The 24,112-nt window shown below is 33.8% G+C and overlaps 1 protein-coding gene and 1 pseudogene across 4 annotated transcripts; both read left to right on the forward strand.

The window, feature by feature from the left end:
• Positions 1-673: 673 nt before the first annotated feature.
• LOC121972965 lies at positions 674-4,764 on the forward strand (annotated as a pseudogene).
• LOC121971845 (protein MODIFIED TRANSPORT TO THE VACUOLE 1-like) lies at positions 1,289-23,775 on the forward strand. 4 transcript variants are annotated; one of them, XM_042523313.1, is made up of 7 exons: positions 1,289-1,331; positions 4,681-4,764; positions 8,519-8,759; positions 9,175-9,927; positions 13,619-13,774; positions 15,350-16,258; positions 16,878-17,231. In XM_042523313.1, exons 3-7 carry the CDS (start codon positions 8,553-8,555, stop codon positions 17,214-17,216), a joined length of 2,364 nt encoding a protein of 787 aa, XP_042379247.1. In that variant the 5' UTR covers positions 1,289-1,331; positions 4,681-4,764; positions 8,519-8,552; the 3' UTR covers positions 17,217-17,231. The 4 variants fall into 4 exon arrangements, with proteins under 4 accessions (XP_042379247.1, XP_042379246.1, XP_042379248.1 ...); XM_042523312.1 differs by lacking the exons at positions 1,289-1,331; positions 4,681-4,764 and adding an exon at positions 8,134-8,344; XM_042523314.1 differs by lacking the exons at positions 1,289-1,331; positions 4,681-4,764; positions 16,878-17,231 and adding exons at positions 8,136-8,344; positions 23,397-23,775.
• The last annotated feature ends 337 nt before the right edge of the window (positions 23,776-24,112 follow it).

The raw sequence follows: 24,112 nt of genomic DNA on the forward strand, positions 1-24,112 counted from the left end.
AAAATATACAATAATTTTTTTTGGTAACAATAGGGTAATGCGGATGTCGATTACCTTCACTTGCCTAACTTGTTCCTTTGATGAACTCGAATAATCAGGAAGATTGCTACCATGAGACTAGTTTTGATTGTTTTATGCACCAATTCTGAAATATTTTTTGTATAACCTGCTACTTAGGATCATCATATCATTAGTGGCTAGTTAGTCAATTGGAAATAGTTAATTGACTAAAGTAATTTTAGTCGATTGATTGGTGATGATTGTGAATGTCTTTTAAAATCATCAATCATGTTTAGTGGTTCAATGTTTTTAAAAAAAAAAAAAAAATTTAATGGTTTGTAAGTATAATATTCGATTTTGATAAAGTTTGTTTATTTTAATTTAATAATAAAAGCATATATATATATATATATATATAATTTGACATTTTATTTAAAATTTAAGTTGGACTGGATCCTAAAGGCAGCGTCATTACGTCAAGAACGAAACAAGGTAGTCAAATCTTATTCGTCCAAACACTGAGGGATGGCTAAGATGCAGACATGGCATCTCTAGATGACCGTGTTCCAGAAATATCGTTCGCCTCGCGGCGCCGTAACCCTAAAGCAGCTAGCTCGATCGTGGGCGACGAAGATGGTGCGGATCTGGAATTTCTACTAGTCCTTCTCCTTGAAGTCATCTGGATGCGTTTTGTTTCTCGGTTTTGGAGACTTTCAAGCGCAGGAATGGCGGGCGCAACAAGCATGGCCGCGGCCACGTTAACTTCATTCGCTGCTCCAACTGCGGAAAGTGATGCCCCAAGGTTTCATCCGTTGGATTTTTCTAATTTTTTTTCTTCAATAGCTAGTTAGTGATGTTTCCCTAGAATTGCATGATAGGATTTATGCAGCATTTAAAACCGATCGGAGGTTATATATCAACTTCAGTTACATCGGCGAAGCATGCATTGTTTTTTTCTTCTTGTTTGTCGAATCTCTTTTATCAATGTTATTTATGACCTTTTTTGGTAAATGTAACGACTCACCTGATGCTTAGTTATTGGTGCAGGACAAGGCGGTCAAGAGGTTTCTCGTGAGGATCATAGTGGAGCAGGCAGCCGTCCGGGACGTGCAGGAGGCCTGTGCGTATGATGGTTAGTGCCTTATAGTTTGAATTATTTTGGCCGCAAAGGCCTACTCAAATATCCTAAATTCCTTCTAGGATACACTCTTCCTAAGCTATACATCAAGATGCAGTACTGTATATCCTGTGCAATCCACTCCAAGGTTGTCAGGGTGAGATCTCGCACCGACAGGAGGAACCGTGAGCCTCCACAACGTTTCAGGCGACGGGTACTGCTCTGACTACTTCTACACTTTTATATATGCTTGGCTGGACTCTTCTTCAATATTCCTTCCTATATAGTTGCTAATTGTATAGTTTTTCTATTTGCAAGATTTTAGAAAGTTACAGTGAGCATTTTTAACATGCATATTGAATCATGGCCAGAAAGATCCGTCTTTGACAGCATTTCGAAGTATTCTTGTTAAAATCTCATGTGGAAATTTAAATGGCTTTTAGTGATCCATTTTGAGACATTGTTATTGTACCTTGTGATTTCATTCCTTGACAATTAGCCATCTGTTCATCACAACTTGGGAGTGGTTAGCGTATGAGGTGCTGCCACCTTGAGGTCTGGGGTTTGAATCTCGGCATAGCCGAGGTAAATTCCTCCCTAATGCACCAGTCACTATTCCAGGCTAGTAGTCATCCGTGATTTACCTCCTCCATGTTAATCCCTAGACAGGTTGGCCAGGGCGTTGGGGCGAGCGTAGTAGTCTTCTGCCATCATCACAACTTGGGTTGTTACTAGTGTTGATCCTGTCCGAAAGTCGATGAGATAGAAAGTTGGGGATGTGAATGTCCCGCTGACCGCTCGTAGACTCCGCTCCGCCTTGCAAGACAGATGACGGGTTCCTGGCGTTGACCTTCCGATGCTCAAGTCAGTCACCGACGACGAAGTAGAAGGCGGAACAACAAGAACGAAGACTGTAGCACAAACAGTGTATCATGTACCTTCGCCGATGCTTGGACCCCCCTTTATATAGAGCTCCTGTAGCACGCGTACTCGCACCCCAAGGTGGGCATGCTTCCCAAAGTTTTTTCTGAAAAGATTTGTTAGTAAAGTGTTCTTGGCATAATACCTTAATAAGCCGAGCATATCTCTAATGTGACAGTGAAAGCTTCCGTCATACGATTTTCTGGTTGACCATGCCTGGTGTCGGTGATACTAACTCCCAAAAAGATGTTGATAGATAACACAACGGGTCTGTTGTTAGGCCGAGCGAAATAGCCGCTCGGCCAGAGTTTCACTGCGTCTATACTCTATACTACGTCCACTCGGCCGTAACTCCGCTACGATTGCCGAATCCTAATGTCGGGCCGAGCGGAATAACTGCTCGGCCAGTATACCGTATCCTCCTGGTGTTCGACACCTCCTTAAGCGTCGGTTGTTCGGCGCATCCCCTCTGAGTCAAAGGTAGGGTCGGATCGGGCACCTTCTCCTCCCAGTCGGAGACCTGATCGACCGATACACTTATTGTTCGTCCGACCATATGATACCTGAACGTTGACCGTCTTGACTTTGATCCCCATTGTGACTATTATCCCCCGTAGGATGAGCCCCTCTTTATCACCGCATCAAGTGTGATTAGAATGTCTTGTTGCCACCCTGTAGATTAGTATTTCTCAAGTTATACATGGGTGTTTTAAGATGTCATCTACAATATATGCTAGAACTAAATGATTGAGAGAGAGCTATTTATACACAAGATTTAACAGTACCTTCTATTGTCCAAGGATTATAAATAACCAATGATGCTATTTTCATGTCTCATCTCTGTTGTTATCCAGTTTTCATGTTCTAGTTGTTTGGAATCTCTATCATCTTGCTATGTTATTCGTGATTTGCTGATGCTACACACAGTTCAAATCTTCTGTCTACAATATCACCTGTCCCCGTATCTCATTCATCGTCCCAGTCCACCACCGACGGCCTCCGGCTGCCATCCCAATCAACACTATAACCCTTAGGGAATGTGAACCCAAAGGAGTCGTCATCGGTACGATCGGCATCAGAATCCGGCCGGATCTGAGCAGACTTTCCTCTGCCGTCGATGTGAACCCCTGCTCAGATCCGGCCGGATTCCGGCGCCGATTGTGCCAATGACGACTCCCTTGGGTTCACCTTCTCCAAGGATTATAGTGTTGATCATGGCGGCGGCCAGAGGCCGCCGGCGATGAGTTGGGCGATGTGTGGAACACAGGGCAGAGAGATTTGGGGACAGAAAATTTAAACTCTGCTACACATGCTCCAATGAGTCGATATGTAAGATAATTCAATTAATTGTTTTAGAAGATCGCTTAAGCAGTGTTTTTCTGAGACACAATATTAGAACTTGTTGGCAAACCTATAGCAGACTAGAAGTATGCTAGAAGATCAGGTTTGGAAGAGCTTGGTCAGTTTAACTGAAGTAATAAGTTTGATTTGACCTAATTATCTTTGGTTTGATTGAGATGGGTATAGTATCTTGGTTAAGTTTGACGGATCTTCTAAGGCTATGTTTACTTGGGAGAGTGGAAAGTAAAATTAAGGAAAAGTTTCCACAGTGGAAAAGTTTCCGTCGTTTACTTCATTAAAATTTTCCGAAGGAAAAGTAACGCAATCCATCCGCGGATAATTTTTGAGCCAAAATCGATCACCTCAAAATCGGACGGAAAGCAGCGGATGGAAAAAAAAATGACGCATGTACCTCTTTTGCATTCACAAAATTACACCATATACCAAAAAAAATGACGCATGTAGCCTTTTTAACTCATAAAATTACACTATGTACCCAAAAAAATGACGCATGCACCCTTTTTGATTTACAAAATTACATCATAAGTATTCACCTTCCTCTATCAAGGTAAACAAGTGTGCAAAGGAAAAGATTTCTTCACCATTTCTTTTCTCTTCCTCCAAAGATAACTTTCCATAGTTGATTCCTTTCCTTTCCTCATCCACACTCTTGAGTAAACATAGCCTAAGGGTCCAGACTAAGTTGGTTGAGCTTGACTGGAAGATGAGTAGATTACCAGAGTGAATGAGTTTAAAATTAAGGCAAAGCTGGGTTATGCGAGCTAGACCAAAGTGGAGATAGCATGCATAAGGTGGTGATTAGCTCTTATCTAGAGTACCGTGGAACATTATTTTGGGCCTTTACTGGTTTTGAATTTTTTGTTTCATGTTGTCGTGTGGGCTTTGATGCTTTTATTGGTGTCAAAATGGATGCTTGTCCAATCTAATCCAAAAAGGTATTCACCATGCAATTAAATTACCCAACTGGATGCAGTTTCCCTTTTAACAAATTTTTAGTGGGAAAAATACTTGGTTGTTGGTAGTTGATAATTTGTTTAGACACGTATTAGTTTTTCATGATTCGATTTAATGCACGTAAGGTCGTCCCAAAAACACACGCGTCCCTCATTATTTGAAAAAGCAAAATCAGTGAGGTTGGTTAATTATTATTCTCCTTTGCATAGCCTTTAAGATTATCTTAATTGGTATTCTGGTGTGGTTTGTCCAGAAATGTCACAGAAGGTCCTAATTGCTTGGAACGCTAGGACTCCGATTAATGATTTCCTTGTAATATTCTGCAGGAGGATCAGGCAAGGCCTGGCCAAGGACCACGTCCTGCTGGAGCTGCTGGACCTGGACCTGCTTCTGCTCGCCCATGATCCCAGGTTCTTGATTACTGGTTTCAATAGGTTTCCTAGACAATTTACATCTGATGAGTTTTCTTTTAATCAAACTGTTGTTTTTGCCCATCCTTTTTGCTTTATTATGTCAGTATGAACTCTCTGTACCCCTTATCTAAAAAAAAATGCCATTCTCGTTCCTTTCTGTTGTGTGTTTGTCTATTTTACCTGCCCAAGATAGAGAATACATTTGCAAAGTATCATTAATAATTTTTTTTTTCAAAAATCTCAAGGATGCCCTCTCTAAATTTGTCGATCCAAAAAAAATTGTGTTTTCCTTTGATCTAATGCGTCGTTTGAATTCATAAATTTTGTCTAAATAATAATTTTATTTATCAGTTTTATTTTCCTGTAAATATCTTTCATTTTCTGCTTGTTGTTCAATTTTTATCTTTGCTTTTTTAATTGTGTTTTCATTTATTGTAGCTTTCAAAATTTGTTGTCATTTTATGCTTTTATTTATAATTTTGAGCAAGTTTTGAATTAGCAATTTTACTACAATTGTTGTATGAATTTAAACTATTTAAATTTCACCTGTAAATTGCAATTATTTTATGAATTAAAATTTCTTTAGTTATTCTATATTTTTATTTTAAATTTTAGATAAATTTAGGATTATGAAATATAAGCAAATTAATAAAATGTTGCTCCGAGAAAATTTTATATTCCACGTTAAATAAAATCGAATCTTTAATTTTTTGGATTATATAAAAGCAAATTTTAGCTTATTAGAAAACTATTTCCTTTAATATTTTCCCTTCCAACAATTTGCACTTGTCAATAAATTTTAAATTTATGATAGTAAATTTGAGCAATTTTAAGCTAACTTTTACAAGTAAATCAAGACCATATTTATATTTGAAACTTTAAATTATTTAAAAAAAATAAAATTATAATATTTATAATATTGTCTTTTCTATCCTAGCCCCGTGTATTTTTCTAGTTTTATAATTTTTATAGCTATATAACTTTTATAATTTCTTCCACCAAAGTCCAAAGGTAACGTTCCTTTCTTCCACCAAACTCCATCTTTTCATAGAGACTTTATTGATCAACTTTTTTCTAAAAAAAACACACTCAATAAATCATCTAAAAGCTTTGTCATTTTCCTCGTGATTCTATATATTTTTTTTAATATTAGGTATCTAAATTTTACCGTATGACTAATTCTAGGATCACTTCAATTGACATAGGCTGATTCTACATGAAAATTGAACTTTTATTGCTTGAAAAATATACCCACTTTTTACTATCACATCAAATCGGGGGCACTCATGATTCCATGTTAGATCTTGCAATATCCAACTGATGTATTATGTCGAGCATCTTTCTCACATCCTTCCAAATGTTGTAGGAAGGGACATTATCTATAGCCAAAATAGCACCAATTTTTTTAGTTAATAATAGTTATTCAGCTCATCCGTTAATTTGCCGAACCTATGACTTGATTTTTAGATATTTGAGAAATTGGGAAGATGTTCTACTGTTGTGTCTTTGACTTGGGATAAAAGATTTGGACCATTTCTGGATTTATGTGTGTTAATACTTTGTTAATTCAATTGTTGTTATTTTACTATTTAATTAAGAATCTGGATCCTTTAATAACAATATCGAACCTGAGATTTTGAGGCATGAGACGAGCATAAAATATGGTGCCCTCAAAACTTAATATTCATATATTTTTTATTAATATAAATATAATAATATTTAAAACATGAAATCTAGAAATAAAATATAGATAAAATTTATCATCAAAAATAATCTCGTAAACAAATATTAAAAAAATAAAAACAAAATATAAAATTCATGTTCCGAACTAATACATAATCACTTGAATATTACTTGTTTTACATTTTTTGAATTAAAAGTAATTAAGTTTGTATAATCAACTTTCTAAATAATTTTTTCTCGATAGATAATATAGCTAACTCATTTAATTTTTTTTTTCAACTATAACTGGTATAATTAGCAAAAACTCGATATGCGATGTAACAATTTGGATAACAATCATATTATTTTCAAATAATTCAGCACATCAATCGCTCTTTTTACTGATCCAGGTAATGGATGTCATAATAACTTTAGTTTTAGAAATAAATTTGATTTATCAATATCGGAACACCCATCATATGTTAATAAATTTTGAAGATTGACACATGAGGTCAAGAGACCATCATCATCAATAGACTACAATTTCTCTAGACTAAATAAAAATCCAAAGATTTTTTTTAGTACTTTTGAAATTGCTCAAACCGAAATTGAAGTGAAGAAAGAACTTGATTAATTATAAATAGAAAGTAATTAACTCGAAAAAATTCTTTAGGAGATTGAATTACCTTTTCACTATTCTCATCAAATTATTTTTTTCTTATGTGTTTTTCTTAGAAAACAATTTTAATTTCTATTTCACTTACAATATGTTCAATTTTAACCAAGGTTTGACCAAATCTAGAGTTTCTGAACTCTTTGAGAAAATAAATAAGCTCTTACTTCTCTTCCGCGTGTGAATGTTTGATGAATCCATTGATTTCTTCTCTCTTATTCAACGTTTTTTGAATTTGTCGATTTCTTTTCTACATAATCACGTTTAAAACTAAGATATGATATTTTTTTAAGATACAAATTAATATATGACTTATTTAGCAACTATTATTTATGGGCTTCTTAAAAATAAGCTGATGAATTTCATAAGTAATTGAATTATAAATTTCCATAAGTAATTGAATTTAATATCTTTTGCTAGAGTTTATTATAAAAAGCTTACATGCTTGGATTCACCATATTGCACATATAGAACTTCTCTTGTTCTAATGACCAAGAATGTAGAAGAATTCTAAAGCCTCTAAAGACTTTTAAAAAATTCAAATAGTTTAATTCAATTTAGTCAAACTCTTATATGGATCTAAATTATTTAAAATAAATAAAAATGGCTTCAAGAGTTATGTTTATTTGTGAAATTTGATCACAATGAGTTTATACATTAATTTTAACTAAAATTACTATACAAATTAAAAAACTTCAATAATAATAAACAACTACAACTACAATGTAGGGTCTTATTTTGAAATTTAAAGACAATGTCTAAGTGATTTTTATGAGGAAAATGAAACTGTTAAATATGTTTTTTAAAACTAATTTTTTTTATTATTATTTTTCATATAATAGAAAACTTGAAAATAAATTGGAGAAAAAAGTTTAATCAAATATGACGTCATCATGACGGCCGTCACCGCCCATCTTTTGTGATGGTGCCGTCTCAGCCCCTGATTTCCGCTCAAAGCATCACGACCGTTGGAATTACGTAACGACTGGAACGAACGGTTCTAAGTCCCCGCTTTTGTATCACCGTCGGAGTTTTGTGATTGGCAATTGTCTTGCTTGCTATCGAACTCGTCTTCTCTCTTCCCTTCTTCCCCCAAATCCACCTCCTCCTCCTTTCCTGCTCAAAGTCTCTGCTCGATTTCTGCTGTATCCCATCAACGGATCCTGGAACGATCTTTTGGATTCACTTCATCTGCCAATCTCCGTCTTCATCGGGAAACATCTCTCAATTAGGGATTTTAACGTAAGGCTGTCGTTTGAATGAACGGAATTCGTTTTTTTAGGGTTTTTACACGATCGTCTCTGTGCTTCGTTAGTTCTATAGACCTTATGTTTTGAGATGAGGTGATTTATATCTCCTGTTGTTTGTCTGGTCGAGTGACTTTTTTGGGGCTGCGATCTTGATTTTGCGGTGTAGGGGAATAAGAATTGGTTGATTTCTTTGCGGAAGTATGGATCAGAGCCGGAGAGCGGTGGAAGCTTATTGGAGATCTCGCATGGTCGATGGGGTGACTTCGGACGAAGATAAGGTTGCTCCTGTGTATAAATTGGAGGAAATCTGTGATCTTTTGCGTACTTCTCCGGTGGGCATTGTGAAGGAGGTGTCAGATTATATCTTCAAACGTCTTGATCACAAAAGCCCAATTGTGAAGCAAAAGGTACACATTCTTTCCACACACTTTTTTTTTAAGAGAAGACCCCGGTATCTGTGTTATTAGTTGTTTAATCTCAATATCTCATAGTAAAAATGAAATTCTTCATCTTGAATTGAGATGATCTGAATTCTTAATTAGATTTCACCTCCTTCCCACGGCAATTCAGGGTTGCAACCTTATTGTTATTCACATTTTGTCTATTAATTGTGAATGTTTCTAGCTGACAGAACTTATTTTTATGAAATGATCATTGTGTTTTTTTTGCCCAACATGTTTCAAAAGTATGCGATCTAAATCCTCCTCATCTGGATATGTACACAATACTTTGTCTGATTATATTAAGTTGTCCGCACTGGAAATATACAAACCTGTAGCTAGCTTGATGGATATTTTTATTTTGTATCTTACTCTTGGCAAGGCACTTCGGTTGATCAAGTATGCAGTGGGAAAATCTGGAAATGAGTTCAGGAGGGAAATGCAAAGGCACTCAACTGTGATTCGTCAACTGTTCCATTATAAAGGTGAATTGGACCCGCTGAAAGCAGATGCCCTTAATAAGGCTGTTCGTGAAACTGCTCATGAGGCTGTTGCTGCTGTCTTTGCTTCTGATGAGAACAAGTCAGTAACACCGGTGGAAGGTCTTAATAAGCGCATTCAAGGATTTGGTAACACAAACTTTGAGCTTCCAGCTGAGGAGAAAAGGTCATTTATTAGTGAAGTGGTAGGTCTTGGTAGTGCCACCATCAAGCATGGACTTAGCACCTTTGCTGCTGCCCATTCATCAAGGAAGGATGACACCGGCAGTTATAGGAGCCCAAACCTTCGAAGGTCTCTAACGACAGAAATAGATAGTCGTGATGATTATCAAGGAATTGAACAGCAGACAGAAAATTGGAATGCTTCTAGGGCGTCAGGAAGAAATTCGGGGGCATGGGGTTCTAATTCAAGATTAAATGTTCCCACTGCTGCAGGAAGTGAGGACACAAGTTCAACTAATGGCGGGGTTAAGAATCGTGAAGAAAGGCTTTTGGAAACAATTGTCACCTCTGGCGGTGTTCGTCTGCAACCAACTCGTGACGCTCTGCAGGTTTTTCTTACAGAGGCTGCAAAATTAGATGGATTGGCTATGAGTCATGCCTTAGAGATGAAGCTCAATTCTCATATATGGCAGGTCAGCTAGATGCCACTTGTATCAATATGCTGATTACTTTGCATGCAAGTTATAGGTTTTTTTTTTTTTTTTAATATGTTTTGTGTTTAGTGCTATCTCATAGAAAAACTTACTATTAAAGTTTTTACGGATAAAAGTATTTTCTGCTCAATTTTTAAATATTATGTCATTAACTCATGCTAAAATAGCTTTTTGAGTTTTTATTTGCTATCAATTTGGATATCAGGATCGACCAAGATCCTCTAAGCTAGTTTTGATTGGGGTCTCATGTATCAAGGATCTTAATCTTCCTCAACATTCCTAAGTAGGATGTTGGTCTCAACAATATTATACTAATGAAATCTACTTACTTTATACATGTTTTAAAGTCAAACATTCACTAAAAGTAGACCATCCTTTTTCATGCAATATCGTCTAAGTAATTTCATTTCATAAGAATCCCTTTTAACTGTCAACTAGAGATGATTTATTTTAGTTTTTGTCCTTGGCATGAACGTGAGAGAAGTAATTTCTTACTATATAGAAGTACAACATCTTAACTATTTATTTTGCATTATATATGAATGATTTTCATTATATGTGATAATAATATAATTTAGTAAACTATAAAATGTTCATACTTAATTCAATTTAATAAATTTTATTTGCCAAATAACTATGTTAAATTGTTAGGTTTTATGATCCAATTCTCTGACCCTACAATCCAACAACCATCACCACTCTCATTGTTTCTCCCTATTCCCATTGTAATGTTCTTCTAGTTCAAGCCTTGCTAGTGCATAAAAAACATGGTGAGTATAACTCACCCAAATTGTGGATTGTGGTTGGCTTTATGGAGTTGAGTACTTGGTTGAAGTCAAAGGATTTGAATTAAGGGATGGGTCAAAATGGAGAAATCAACGAAATAGTGAAAGTGAGGTAGAGCATGTCCAAGTTGGAAAAGTTTTGTCTAATGGCACGTCATCCAAGATTCTCCAAACGTTTGGAATTCCCCTCGTTTTGTAGGCTCGGGGCACGAGCTTTCCCAATGATGCCTTGCCACATAACTCACTCAATGGCTAGAGAATTAATCTAATGCTTGTTATTGCATTTCCGCTTCGCTTATTCATGTGCATGCCTTGCGTTGGTCCGACTCTACTTTCTCAGCTTATATTATGTTTACATTGGTAGAATCATGTTCCATAAATGCTGTCGCACATTTGACAAATTACTTAGTTATGTGATAATTTTACCCATATTAGTTACTTCCTCTAGCATTAAGTTCAATGAATCATTTCTCATGGAATTCAATGTAATACTCCCTTTGATCTCCTTAATCTGCTTGAATTAATTTTCTATAATCTGTTCAAGTGCATGTTTTCAATGAAGGTAGAGAATATAGACCGAATTCAAGTGCATGTTTCCTATGAGGGTAGAGAATCAGCAACACTTTTAATTGAATTGTTATTCTCTTTTACTACATGATTCCTTCTCAGTATAAATAGGACCCTCCTATTTATTTTCCTTTTCTTTCATTTTTACTGCTCAGGAAGGACTGCACTCTAAATCCTCTTGCCTCATAGTTCTTTTTCTATTAGTTTAGTATGCTGTCTCCAATTCAGGCCATTTCTTATATGTTATATATTTACCCTTTAGTTACATCTTGACCTCTCTTTGAGCAAAACTTGAGTCCCAGAGCTAGATTAATTCAAATGAATTACTAGTTAATGTATCTTCCCTTCTACTTCTGCCTATCCTGAAGAAGTGCTATGCTTTTTTGGAATGAATCAACCCCTTTTAACTTTTTTTGGTTGTAGTGCTCTGCCTTTTTTTAGATTTCTTCAAATTAGTTCTTATGGATCATTCTGATGAAACTGTTCCTTGATCATGAATGCCCAACCTGAACCAAGCCAAGCCAAGACACAAGGCCTTCCTAAGAGAAAGTTCAGTTGAAGCCTTCCATCTTCAATGCATAAAAATTCAAGGAATTGACAAGTATAGTAGTCTGAGTTCCTAGCTCTTGCACAGCTTTGCTCATAATGACAGGGCTTACATACCACCTTCACTTGCCTCACAATTCTCCAATAATTCTTTGTAAGTCAAACTTTGATTCCCTTTTCATCCCTTGCTTATCCAATCGCTCAATCTGTAATCTTGTTGCTAGCCCAACTCTTAGCTCCAGATAAGAATTTTACTGGTCAAGTCATATAGATCGGGAATTGATATGTCCATTAGTTTATTTTGGACATAGGGTTTGTTTCCACCATGACTATTACACCATACCACCTCGAGCTGGATGGAAAATCCCTCAGATACCCACTTTCGTCAAAAGATGAAAACGGAATTCTTCTTCATCTCTTTCTAGAGCTGAGGCATTATGCCCTTTTATTTTAGGATGTCTCGTTAGAGCCTTGACTGGATGTCAGACTTATGCCATATTGTTTCAGGATACCTCTTTACCTTGAACTTTGTAGATCTGAGGTCTTATTCTCTTTTCTTTTAGGATGCGATGTTGGATCTTAAGTTTCATGTCTGTTTGAGTAGGTCCTTATTTTGGGCACCTTTTTGAGATGCTTGGTTCTTTTAGATCCTTTGTCTTATTCCCTTCTCTTTTCAGATGCCTCTTTGAATCCTTGTTTTCACTTCTAGATTGAGGACTTATGTCCTTTCCTTTCAAGATGCTTATTGGGATCTTTGGTTCTTGTAGATCCAAAGGATTTATGCCCTTTTCTGTGAGGACATCTTTTGGTTAGTTTGATTCATACTATTGCAGTTGAAAAGCACCTTTAACCAACAAAAGAAGCATATCGAGATTAATCTATTGAAATCTTAAATTCTATTCTATTTTTTTCACATCATATACTTTAGAAGGAAAAGAAAACCTTTTGAGAGTAAATCTTAAACTTGCTGTCTTAAGCCAAATTTACTCTAAACATAGAACCTCCTCAAGTTGGCAAGATTCCAAGTTCTCCTTTCCTTCCGTCCTCTCTATGAGATAACCATTGCCTCTCTTGTCAGAGCATTCTTCATTTGGATTTCTAATTTTTTTTTGAGAAATATCAGACTTAAGCTTTTTTTTCTCAATATTAACTTCCTCATGAATGTAGATTTTTGTCTTTTTCTCAAAATGTTAATTGCTCATGAGAAGAGTAGATTCTTAGTCTATTTTTCTCTGAATATTAACTCTTTATCATAAGAGTAGATTCTGGAACCCTAATCTTTCTTTTTTATATAGCCTTTTACAATTTGTCACACCATCTTCCAAAGGATAGTCTTGTATGGCATTTCATAGGTGGGAGTTAATGAAGTCTTATGTAACTCTTCTATTTATAAAATAAACTCAGTCAATACCTCTATTGAAGTTCCAATTTCAGTCAGAGTTGCATTGCCAAAGTTCTTAGTTGGTGCATTTCTTCTTGTCTATGTTGAGTGTTACCTATCTATTTTTCTGTTTGCAGGACTTTTTTTTTTCTTTATAAAAATGTTACCAGTTGGACATAAATTAATATCTGTGCTGCAGCTTGAGAGTGAGTGTTAAAATGTTATGTATTAGTGTTATTTTTTGCAAGTTTAATTCCAAATGAGTATTTAGCCAGTCGATGTCATCAGTGACCTGTTTGGGTATAATTGTATAATGTTCTCTTCTAATTATAATATAATTTTGTCTCTGTCAATTACGATTTACAAAATTATTTCCTTTTGACATTTTCAGGTTCGAATGAAGGCTATTTGTGTCTTAGAATCAATTTTGAGGAAAGCAGATGATGAACAATTCATTATTATAGTTTCTTATTTTACTGAGAACAAGGAGTCTGTGATCAAGTGTACAGAGTTACCACAAGCTTCTTTGAGGGAGAAGGCCATCAAGGTACATATCCTCTTATGATTATTGTAGCTCAATGTTTAAGAGCATTCCTTAACTTTCAAAGTTTAATCTTGTAATTCTATTTGCATATATGAAAGCTGCTTTTTATTTTCTAAGGATTGGGTTTCTGTTTACATGCATTAAATGACTCGTCTAATAGAAATTGGAATATAATAGCGACAAATGTTTCAATGCTTCAAGAACTAATTCAATAAAAACTTGGAATACAAGTACCGCGAAATATGCACAAAATAAATTATTTGAAATGGAAGGATTTCAGTGTAGTCTATAGCACCTGTATCTTTATTTTGCATTCTTTTCCAACTCAAACATGTGATGCCCTATCAGAAAAAGGAAATGGGATACCTATGCGGCTATGCTTATTTTTGTTGATAAACAATTTTCTCTAGACCTTTTAATCAACATTCATACTTTAGTTTTGATGTCTTATGAATGAGGCTTTTATATTTTTCAGTATGACATTTACTTTATTCATAAATTAGGTTGAAAGGTTTCACTAGTGTATACAAGTTGTGGTTCTTTCCTTTTTGATAATTTTTTTTATCAGTGACTACTTTGTTTGAACCATAATATTGTCATAACCAGAAGACGCTGAGACTCAGACTTTTCTTGTGTGTTCTTAAGTTTACATCTGATCATTTTTGGTTCTGTCTCTCTGACTTGGACTGTCAATGCCTCAGTGTCAGGACATGGGTATGGGGGATTGGATCAAGGGTCTAAGTATTAGAGATCAGAACCACCAAAGCTGAATTTTTTGATATTTTGTTTATTCTGTGTTTTGTTTGTTCAAAATCTCTTTTGATATTTTCTGCCAGTAGTTACAGAACATGAGTTCATCTTGTACTAAATGGGAAAAATTCAGTTTGTCCCTACATGCTTTACCCTTTTTGTGTAATCCCCTCCTTTTTCAGAATGCCTCCAATAATTTTTTGACAGACCCCGAGAGAACATGCCATTTTGATTTCAGAATGCCTCCTATTGACGGACAATAATTGATATATTTTAATATATTGTTATCTTGCTATGATGTATTAAGAGTCCATTTGCTGAAATGGTTAAGTTTACCTATGCCTATGCACCCAACCAGATGGTGTACTCCTGCCAAAGTTTACCACCTTATTTAATTTTCCCTCGTCTAGTATAACAGTGTCATGATCTTGTCCCTGAGGTAGTAAAATGAGTGAAATAATGGAAAATTTAAGAATATTGAAATGTCCTTTTAAAACTTGTTTTGATGAAATTTAATCCATTGCCCTAAAAACATGAATTTAGAAGTTTACTTTTGTGGTTAATTTTCTGTTTAGAAGCAGAAGGCACATTTTCTTGTTCATTATTGTTTTGATTATATTACAATTTTATTTCAGAACTTGATACTTCTGATAGCTATGCTAGCATGGTGAATAGATGCTTGACCTTACCTTGACAAAGATACATAACTAATGGCACATTGCAATACCTTTTGCAAGAGTTATGGGAATTTATTATGTAAATACTTGTAGCCACTGCTTTTCGACTCTTTATTAAACATTGAATGCAGAGTTCCTATCTTTTGATTAGGTCTTAAATCTCCTTGGCGATGAGCTAACTTCTGGAGCAAGAGAGGAACTGCCTGAGCAAAAATCAGCACATGTCCCTGTTGGTCATATCCCCGACTTAATTGATACAGGTGACCTTGATGATTATGGAAGTCAAGATACCATGGAGAAACATAATGAAAAAAGCACACTTACAAATTCGATGGGCCCATTGGGTGATGATTTGTTTGGGATTGATCCTGTTGTGAACGTAAGCACTGCTGGCAGTAGTAATCAAGATGATCCATTTTCTGATGTTTCTTTTCATGTGACTGAGGACAAAGAGCAGAATGATCTTTTCTCAGGATTGACAATAGATAATCAGAAGCCAGATGTTGCTCCTGAAGGTAAGGAACCTGACCCCTTTGATGTTTTTGGTTCAACATCGGTGCATTTTCAAGAGAAAGCAAGCAAGGACACAGGGAATCTACATGATTTGATGGATGGTCTAACCATTCAAGAAAGCAAACAACATGGTGTAGTAAATGCTTCTGAAAGTACTTTCTCAGGGCTTGATTTCTTGAACCATAATGGCCAACCAAGCCCGGTTTCCGTAGATGCTGCCATGAAGGAAACTTCGGGTTTAAATGCTGTTTATTCTCAGGCTTCTATGCAGTTTGGCATGCCTTCAAACGTTATGTTCAATCAAGGTTTTGTTCCCCAGCCGATGGATTACAATGCAATGAATGCAATTATAGCTCAGCAGCAATTTTTATTACAAAACCTAGGACATCTGAACCCTGGTTTTAGTCATAATACTAGGGCTGCTGTCACGGAAGGCAATTCTATGCCACTTCCTGATATCTTTCAACATACAAATAATCCAGTGCTAAACAATGCTTCGATGTTGAAAAGCCCAAAGGAAGACACGAGAGCTTTTGATTTTGTTTCGGTAACAGTTCTTCCCTAATTTTTGCCTAAACATTTTGATTTTTCTTCAATGCCAACTTCCAGAAATCTTGTTTTCCATTACAAGTTTATTAGATATGAATGAGTTATCCTTTACAACTACTGATGTCCATGATTCCATCGCAACATGTCTTCTCCATTCAGAATGCAACTAGACAAATATAACATATCACATTTTAAGCAAAGCATGGTAGCTTCTCAAGTCCTCACAATTATGAATTACCTTTTGCCTGAATTTTATTTCGGGTCTACATGGAAGACTATTAGAATATGCCTTCTTAGGTAAATCATATCGACTTTCTCTATAATACTGCACACCCACTTGCTATATATATGTATGCTGTAAACATAAAGTTGATGTTTCATCTCATATACTGTTTCCTGCCTGCATTCTTTTGACATGCCAAGTTTTCCTTAATGCTCATGAATTGTTGCCATGTTGGACTAATGCGTTTACTTGTCATGGTGCATGATTGAGTACCAAACCATTCGTTCATGTTCTGTTTTAGTAAACATACTGCTTTGATTGATTGTATTTGTATCATGGTTTTAAATACCGAACCGTTCCGCCCGAAACTCACGGCTTTTACCGTTCCGACAAGGGACCGGCACCGGCACGCGACCGAGACAGCACGCGACCGACACAGCACGAGGGCGTGAAGTTCGGATCGTCATCGCATGCGTCTTCGCGTGCGTCCAGTTGCGGCACAGTGGGCGACAAGAGGAATCGATTGGATTCCTTCTGTCGATCACGAGATCACGGAAAAAACTTATATAAACGACGAAAACTTACCTGGAAGCATCAGCGACGGAGATTGGGTCGAGGCGGCGAGGCAACGAGGCAGCGAGGCGGCAAGGAGGCGAGGCGGCGAGGCGGCGAGGAGGCGACGCGGCGAGGCAGTGAGGCGGCGATCACATATCTTCGGCAGGTAACAAAGTAAATTGTCAATTTATAAGTAGAGAAGCTCTGAATCGCGAGTAGAGCAGAGGAGGAGGAGGAGGAGGAGGAGGAGGAGGATGGCGGCGGAATCGCGATGATTGCGACTTCGCAGAGGAGGAATAGGAATAGGGTTTCGTTTAATAAAAATTTTAATATAACGGTTTTAATTAAAACCGTTATATTAAAATAAAAGATTTATTTATATGTTATAATTATTATAACAATGTTATAATAGTGTTATAAAGGAATAGAGTTTCGTTTATAACTTATAACTGTTATAATTATTATAACAGTGTTATATTAAATTTCTAAAAAAAATTTTATATATATATATATAATTTCTAATTTCTATTTTCTAATTAATTATGATATAAACGATAATTATATATATAAATTAATATTAATTAAATAAATTGTCAATTAACTAATATAATTATAAGATATAAATTTATTTTATTAATAATAAAAGTATTTAGATTTTAAATTCATATTTGTAATTGATTAAAAATCAAAATAAATTATATACATATGTAATAAATTATTTAAAATATGTATAATTTCTAATTAATTATTATATAAATTATAATTAACTAATATAATTATGACATATAAATTCATATTATTATTATTATTTATTATTAAAACTATAAAAAATAAAAAAAATTTAATTAAAAACTTTGAATTTATAATTTATTAAAAAAATTAAATATTAAATTAATTTTATAAATAAAATAGTTTAAAATTTTAAAATAATTTAAAAATCTATAAATAGTTTAAAAATTTTATAAATGATTAAAAATTAAAATAAATTTGAATCTTTTAAATAAATTTAATTTTTCTGTAATATAAATTATAGTATTTAAATAATTTAATTATTTAATATAAAACTTATATAAAATCTATAAATAGTTTAAAATTTTTATAAATGATTAAAAATTAAAATAAATTTGAATCTGTTAAATAAATTTAATTTTTCTGTAATATAAATTATAGTATTTAAATCATTTAATTATTTAATATAAAACTTATATAGAATATTTATAAACAGAATTATATAAAGTAGATTATAACTTAAATAGATGACCAATTTCCTTGTTGGAGTTTTAAAAAATTAACTTAATTTTAACTATTTTTCAGTATCGAAGTTTATATCCTTTTTATTAATTTTTAATTTTCTAATTAATTCCTTAATATTAATAGTTTAAAATTTTAAAATAATTTAAAAATCTATAAATAGTTTAAAAATTTTATAAATGATTAAAAATTAAAATAAATTTGAATCTTTTAAATAAATTTAATTTTTCTGTAATATAAATTATAGTATTTAAATAATTTAATTATTTAATATAAAACTTATATAAAATCTATAAATAGTTTAAAAATTTTATAAATGATTAAAAATTAAAATAAATTTGAATCTGTTAAATAAATTTAATTTTTCTGTAATATAAATTATAGTATTTAAATCATTTAATTATTTAATATAAAACTTATATAGAATATTTATAAACAGAATTATATAAAGTAGATTATAACTTAAATAGATGACCAATTTCCTTGTTGGAGTTTTAAAAAATTAACTTAATTTTAGCTATTTTTCAGTATCGAAGTTTATATCCTTTTTATTAATTTTTAATTTTCTAATTAATTCCTTAATATTATCTTAAGTAAATTAACTTAAATTAATCAAATATTAATAATTTGATCATTAATGATCTAAAATTTATTTAGGCCTCACTTGCATTTTATTTTTACTTATTTTATACATATTTTTAGTCTTTTTTTTTGTTAATTTTTCATATTTTTTTATTAAACTGTAATGTATTTTTTCTAAATAAATGATCATGAATTAGTATATTTTTATAAATAAATAAATAATTAAGTGAACTAATAATTAATTTATATAATTATATCTAAATTAATATTTTAAAATTATTTTTTAAAAATACAAATAAAATCTATCAAAAAATCTATTAAAATTTATCTATTAATTATTTAATATCTACATAATTTATTACCTGTATAATTAAATAATTTAATTTGTGATATCCTAGAAAATTTTATGAGGAAAATAAATTGATTATGAATTGAATAAGTAATTTAAAATTTTTATTTATTAACTAATTTATAGTAAATTTTATCTATTAATTATTCTCTATATATATCAAAATTAATTATTTCATGTTTACTTAAATAATTTAATTTGTGATATATTAAAAAAAATTTATAAGAAAAATTGTTAAATTGTTTATTAATTGATAAAATAATTTAAATTATTTATTTATTAATCATATTTTTAAAAATATATAATTTTAGATGTTTTGAATAAATTTAGTTTTAAAATAATATATAAATATATAAATAGTAATTTTATTATATATGGTACAAAATATATAAACACTAACTATATAGATATATATTATATAAATTAATTGATAATTAATTAAATTGATAAATAATAATATAATTATCATATTTATTAATTAAAATTTTAATTTTATTAATTTTTATAGTTATGAATATTTACATTTTTATAACGCATAGGTAATGGCACCAAAACAACAATCTTATGATCCAGCTTGGAGACATGCACGTCGATTAGAAAATCGATTTCATTGACAATGTCTGCATTGCGATATGATTGGACGTAGTGGTGGGATCACACGCCTAAAACAACATCTTGCTGGTGGATATCCAGATGTCTCTAGATGCCCAAAAGTGTCTCAAGAAATTCGTCGTGCAATGAAAGATGAACTTGATGGCAAAAAAGAATTAAAGCATAAACAACAACAACAACATGAAATGCTTGATAGGCGAAGCTCTCAAGCACCAGTTTATGATGAATTTGAAGGTCGTGGTGAAGATCCAAATGATGAAGAATTTTTAGCAGCTCTTAGTGCCTCTCGAACTCAATATGAATATGAGCGACATATGCAATATAGTGGTATTGGTGCTAGTGGAAGTGGCTCAGCTGGTGCTAGTGGAAGTGGCTCAACTACTGCAGCAACATTGGGGAGGAGTGAAAGTGTTCGTGTTACTTCAACACAAGGTGGTATCGGTCATTTCTTTCCTTCTATGGGACGAAGGCGTGCAGTTGATATTGCTGATATTGATCCACTAGCATTCCCGGACCAAGCTAGCAAACAGACTAGGATTGATGATGCTTATACAAGGGAGAAGAAGAAATCAATAGGTCAAAGTATTGCTAAATTTTTTCATTTTAATCGAATTCCTCCCAATGCAGCAAATAACACATACTACCGCAGCATGGTATCCAACATTCAAAAATCTGGACCTGGTATTCAACCTCCGACTGCATATGAAATTGCTGGTCCGTATTTAGATGAACAAGTGAAGGAAATCAAAACTTGGATCCTATCATGCAAGAAGCAATGGAGCTTATATGGGGTTACATTAATGTGTGATGGTTGGACAGGACCTACACGGATGAGCATTATTAATTTTCTGCTATACTGCAATAGAAAGGTGATTTTTCATAAATCTGTTGATGCAACTGCAGATTATCATGATGCATCTTATATATATCATTTGATGGATAACGTAGTTCAAGAGATAGGTGCAGAACATATAGTGCAGGTAATTACAGACAATGGTGCCAACTTCAAGAGGGCTGGAGAATTACTGGAGCAAAAATATCAAACATTATTTTGGACACCATGCGCAGCACACTGTGTTGATTTGATGATGGCAGATATTGGTAAACTCGATATAGTAAAGAAGGTAGTGAAAAAAGGTCAATCGTTAACAAAATTCCTTTATAATCATCATTGGGTTCACGGATTAATGAGGAAATTTATTAATGGGGAGATTCTACGACCAGGAGCAACTAGGTTTGCAACTCACTTTCTCCTATTAAAATCATTATTTCAGAAAAAAGTCGGATTGAAAGCCATGTTCACTTCTGAAGATTGGGAAACCTCTCGATACTCTAGTTCTACTGAAGGAAGGGAGGTACAAAAAATTATTATATCTGCTAGATTTTGGGACTATATTTCAGATATTCTTATAGCAGTGGAACCCTTGTACGTTGTTCTACGAAAAGTTGATATGGACAAGAAGCCACAAATGGGCAACGTCTACCGTCTAATTCACGAAGCAAAAGAGGAAATTAAGAGACGTCTACAATCTCCAACTAAGTATCAATATTATATTGATATAATCACTACAAGGTGGGACAACCAAATGGGAAAACATATTCATTTAGCAGGTGCGTATTTTTTATGATAAAGAATTAAGAATTTTTAATATTACTATTAATAATTATATATATGCTTAATTATTTTAGGTTATTATCTCAATCCGGCATATCAATATCGTTATAATCTTGCCACAAATGAAGATCTATTAGTAGCCCTCAGAAATGTAATATCAAGACTCCAAAAAAATAGAGAATTAGCTACTGAGGCTATTAATGAAAGTCGATTATTTCGAGAAGCATATGGTTCTTTTAGCGATTCTTTTGCAGTGTCATGCAGATATAAAATGGATGCAGGTAAATATAGAAAAAATTATTACTAATTTTTGTCAATAAATATAAATACTATTTTAACTTTATTCTTATTTATCTTACAGCTGAGTGGTGGTTACAATATGGAGGATCAGCCCCAAATTTAAAAAAGATTGCAGTACAAATTCTCTCACAGACAACGTCTTCAAGTGGTTGCGAAAGAAATTGGTCAACTTTCTCCCTCATTCATACAAAAGTACGCAATCGTCTTTCTTATCGTCGCTTGGAGAAGATGGTCTACGTTCATTATAATATGCGTCTTCAACTAAGAGCGATTACAGAAGAACAAGAACTGGAAAAACAAGAATCTAGTGATGTAGACCCATTTGATATTGGATTTGTCCAAACTGAGGATGATCCAATGATGGATTGGTGGAGTGCCGTGGAGGCTGAGAATCCCTTACTTGATGAAACTGGAGATCCACCACGACCATCTCAATTTCTTACTCAAGAGATTGAAAAAATACAAGCTAGAGGAGATGTCAGCGAAGAATATAATGATGAGGCTTTTGACCAAGAATTTCGATTTTCTGGATCACGACCAAGACGTTCTCAATCATCTCAACCTCAAAGTCAACCAAAGTCCGCAGATAAAGACAAAGGTAAAACTCCTGCAATTTTTACTCAAGAGAAAAGAAAAGTCAAAACTCCTGCTTTTAAAGAAAGTGGCCCATTGAGAATTAGTGAAAATCCACTCAATGCAATTGATGAGCAAGAGCATGATGATAGTGATGAAACATCATCACCTTCTGACACTATAGTCCGACGAGAAGTTCGAAATGATGATAGTGATGTCAATAGCAGTGCAAGTACTAATGGAAGCGATGGCAGTGGTGATGCATCTGGTGGCTGTGGCACTTATGTTCCTCCTACTTCGGCACCGGAGCCTTGGACATGTGAAAAAGATTACACACATGCAACCCAAGATAAAGATCATAGAGGTAGAATTATTAAATCTCAGTATCAACGTCGATCTAAGGGTGACAAACAAAAGAAAGCTCATGATTATCATGATATGCGAGAGAGTTTAGCTGAGATTGATTCTGATCGAAGTTCATCGTACTCTCAACCTTCTTATTATAGTTCTGATGCATCATATGGCGATCCATCATATCAGAGCTCAGGGACGTATGCTTATCCTTATCCTGTGCCTGTACCTGTACCAGTTCCAATTCCAGTGGTGCCAGTTCAAATTCAACTTTCAGTGGTCAATCGAGACATGCTGATGGACATGTGGAGAAATCAATATCAATATTGCATGTCATGGGATGATTATTTAATCTGGGCATTGGAAAACTATGGAGTTGATTTAACCAGAATGTTGCAAGAACCAATGCTTCAATCTGATTCACGTCATTCCTTTTGGTATTAGTAAGGTATTGTATTATGATGTATCAATTTTAATTTGAGTTGTTCATATATCAATTTTCTTAAAAGAAAAATATATTTATTTGTTTTGCCTTACATTTATATTTAAAATTAAAAACTACCGAAACTGTATCGGCACGGCACGATACGATACCGAAACTGTATCGTTCCGGTCTGGGACCGAAACTCCGGCACGGCTCGAAATTTTAAACCATGATTTGTATGTCTGTATGTTTCATCCACTCTGCCATTCGAATTAAAACATTTTTGTCGGCTCATGTGCAGGATCACCTGGCGGCCGCCCGAGGTTCCAAGAGGCGTACTTGAAGCTGTAGTGAGGTTGGAGCTGGAGAGCCATGGATACTTCTCGATCAGCACTGGCTTTGTGTTCCGATGCAGTGTCATTTCATTTCTTCTAGTAATAATTTCGTGCCTCAAACTGTTGCCAATCTTGCAATGTGTGACTGAATAGTCAGAGCGGTTGTTAGGGTTTCCTAGGGTTGTGAGTGGATTTCGAATTTCAATATGTTAAATGTTTATTCTCTCCTTCCAATAATTGTGTTTGGGGCTCTCTCTCTCTCTCACTGTCACTCTCACTCTCACTAGTGGAATCACCGTGAATATTTACTTCGAATCATCAATGATTTACTTTCTTTTTGTGTTAGAGACTTTAATATAATTATAGGGATTTATTTTAAAGTAATTTATATTATATATTATGATGATAAATAGTAGTTAATTAAGTTTAAGGGATTAATTATTTTCATTGTATTTACTCATTGACTTCATTATTGAAGATATTGTTTGAAGGATCATTTGTCATAAGTCATATTGAAAATTCATTTTTAAGTTTGTTATCTACTTCATTATTGATGAGGTTTCGCTCACTTCACTTCAGCACATCGATGTAAATTCCTTAGAACATAGAAATTGAATTATTATACAAACATAGAGATATCTATATAATAGGAAGAAGCTTCTACGGCTATTGATGAGATACC

This window comes from Zingiber officinale, chromosome 4A (genome assembly GCF_018446385.1).
Source record: "Zingiber officinale cultivar Zhangliang chromosome 4A, Zo_v1.1, whole genome shotgun sequence".
Taxonomy (NCBI): Eukaryota; Viridiplantae; Streptophyta; class Magnoliopsida; order Zingiberales; family Zingiberaceae; genus Zingiber; species Zingiber officinale.

What these genes read in the sequence shown, in the direction of transcription:
- LOC121971845 (XM_042523311.1), top strand. Translation starts at nt 19,853, where the DNA reads ATGATTGGACGTAGTGGTGGGATCACACGCCTAAAACAACATCTTGCT. An exon ending in AAAACATATTCATTTAGCAG is followed by an intron (nt 21,444 to 21,521) that starts GTGCGTATTTTT and finishes TAATTATTTTAG; the next exon opens with GTTATTATCTCAATCCGGCA. An exon ending in CAGATATAAAATGGATGCAG is followed by an intron (nt 21,729 to 21,808) that starts GTAAATATAGAA and finishes TTTATCTTACAG; the next exon opens with CTGAGTGGTGGTTACAATAT.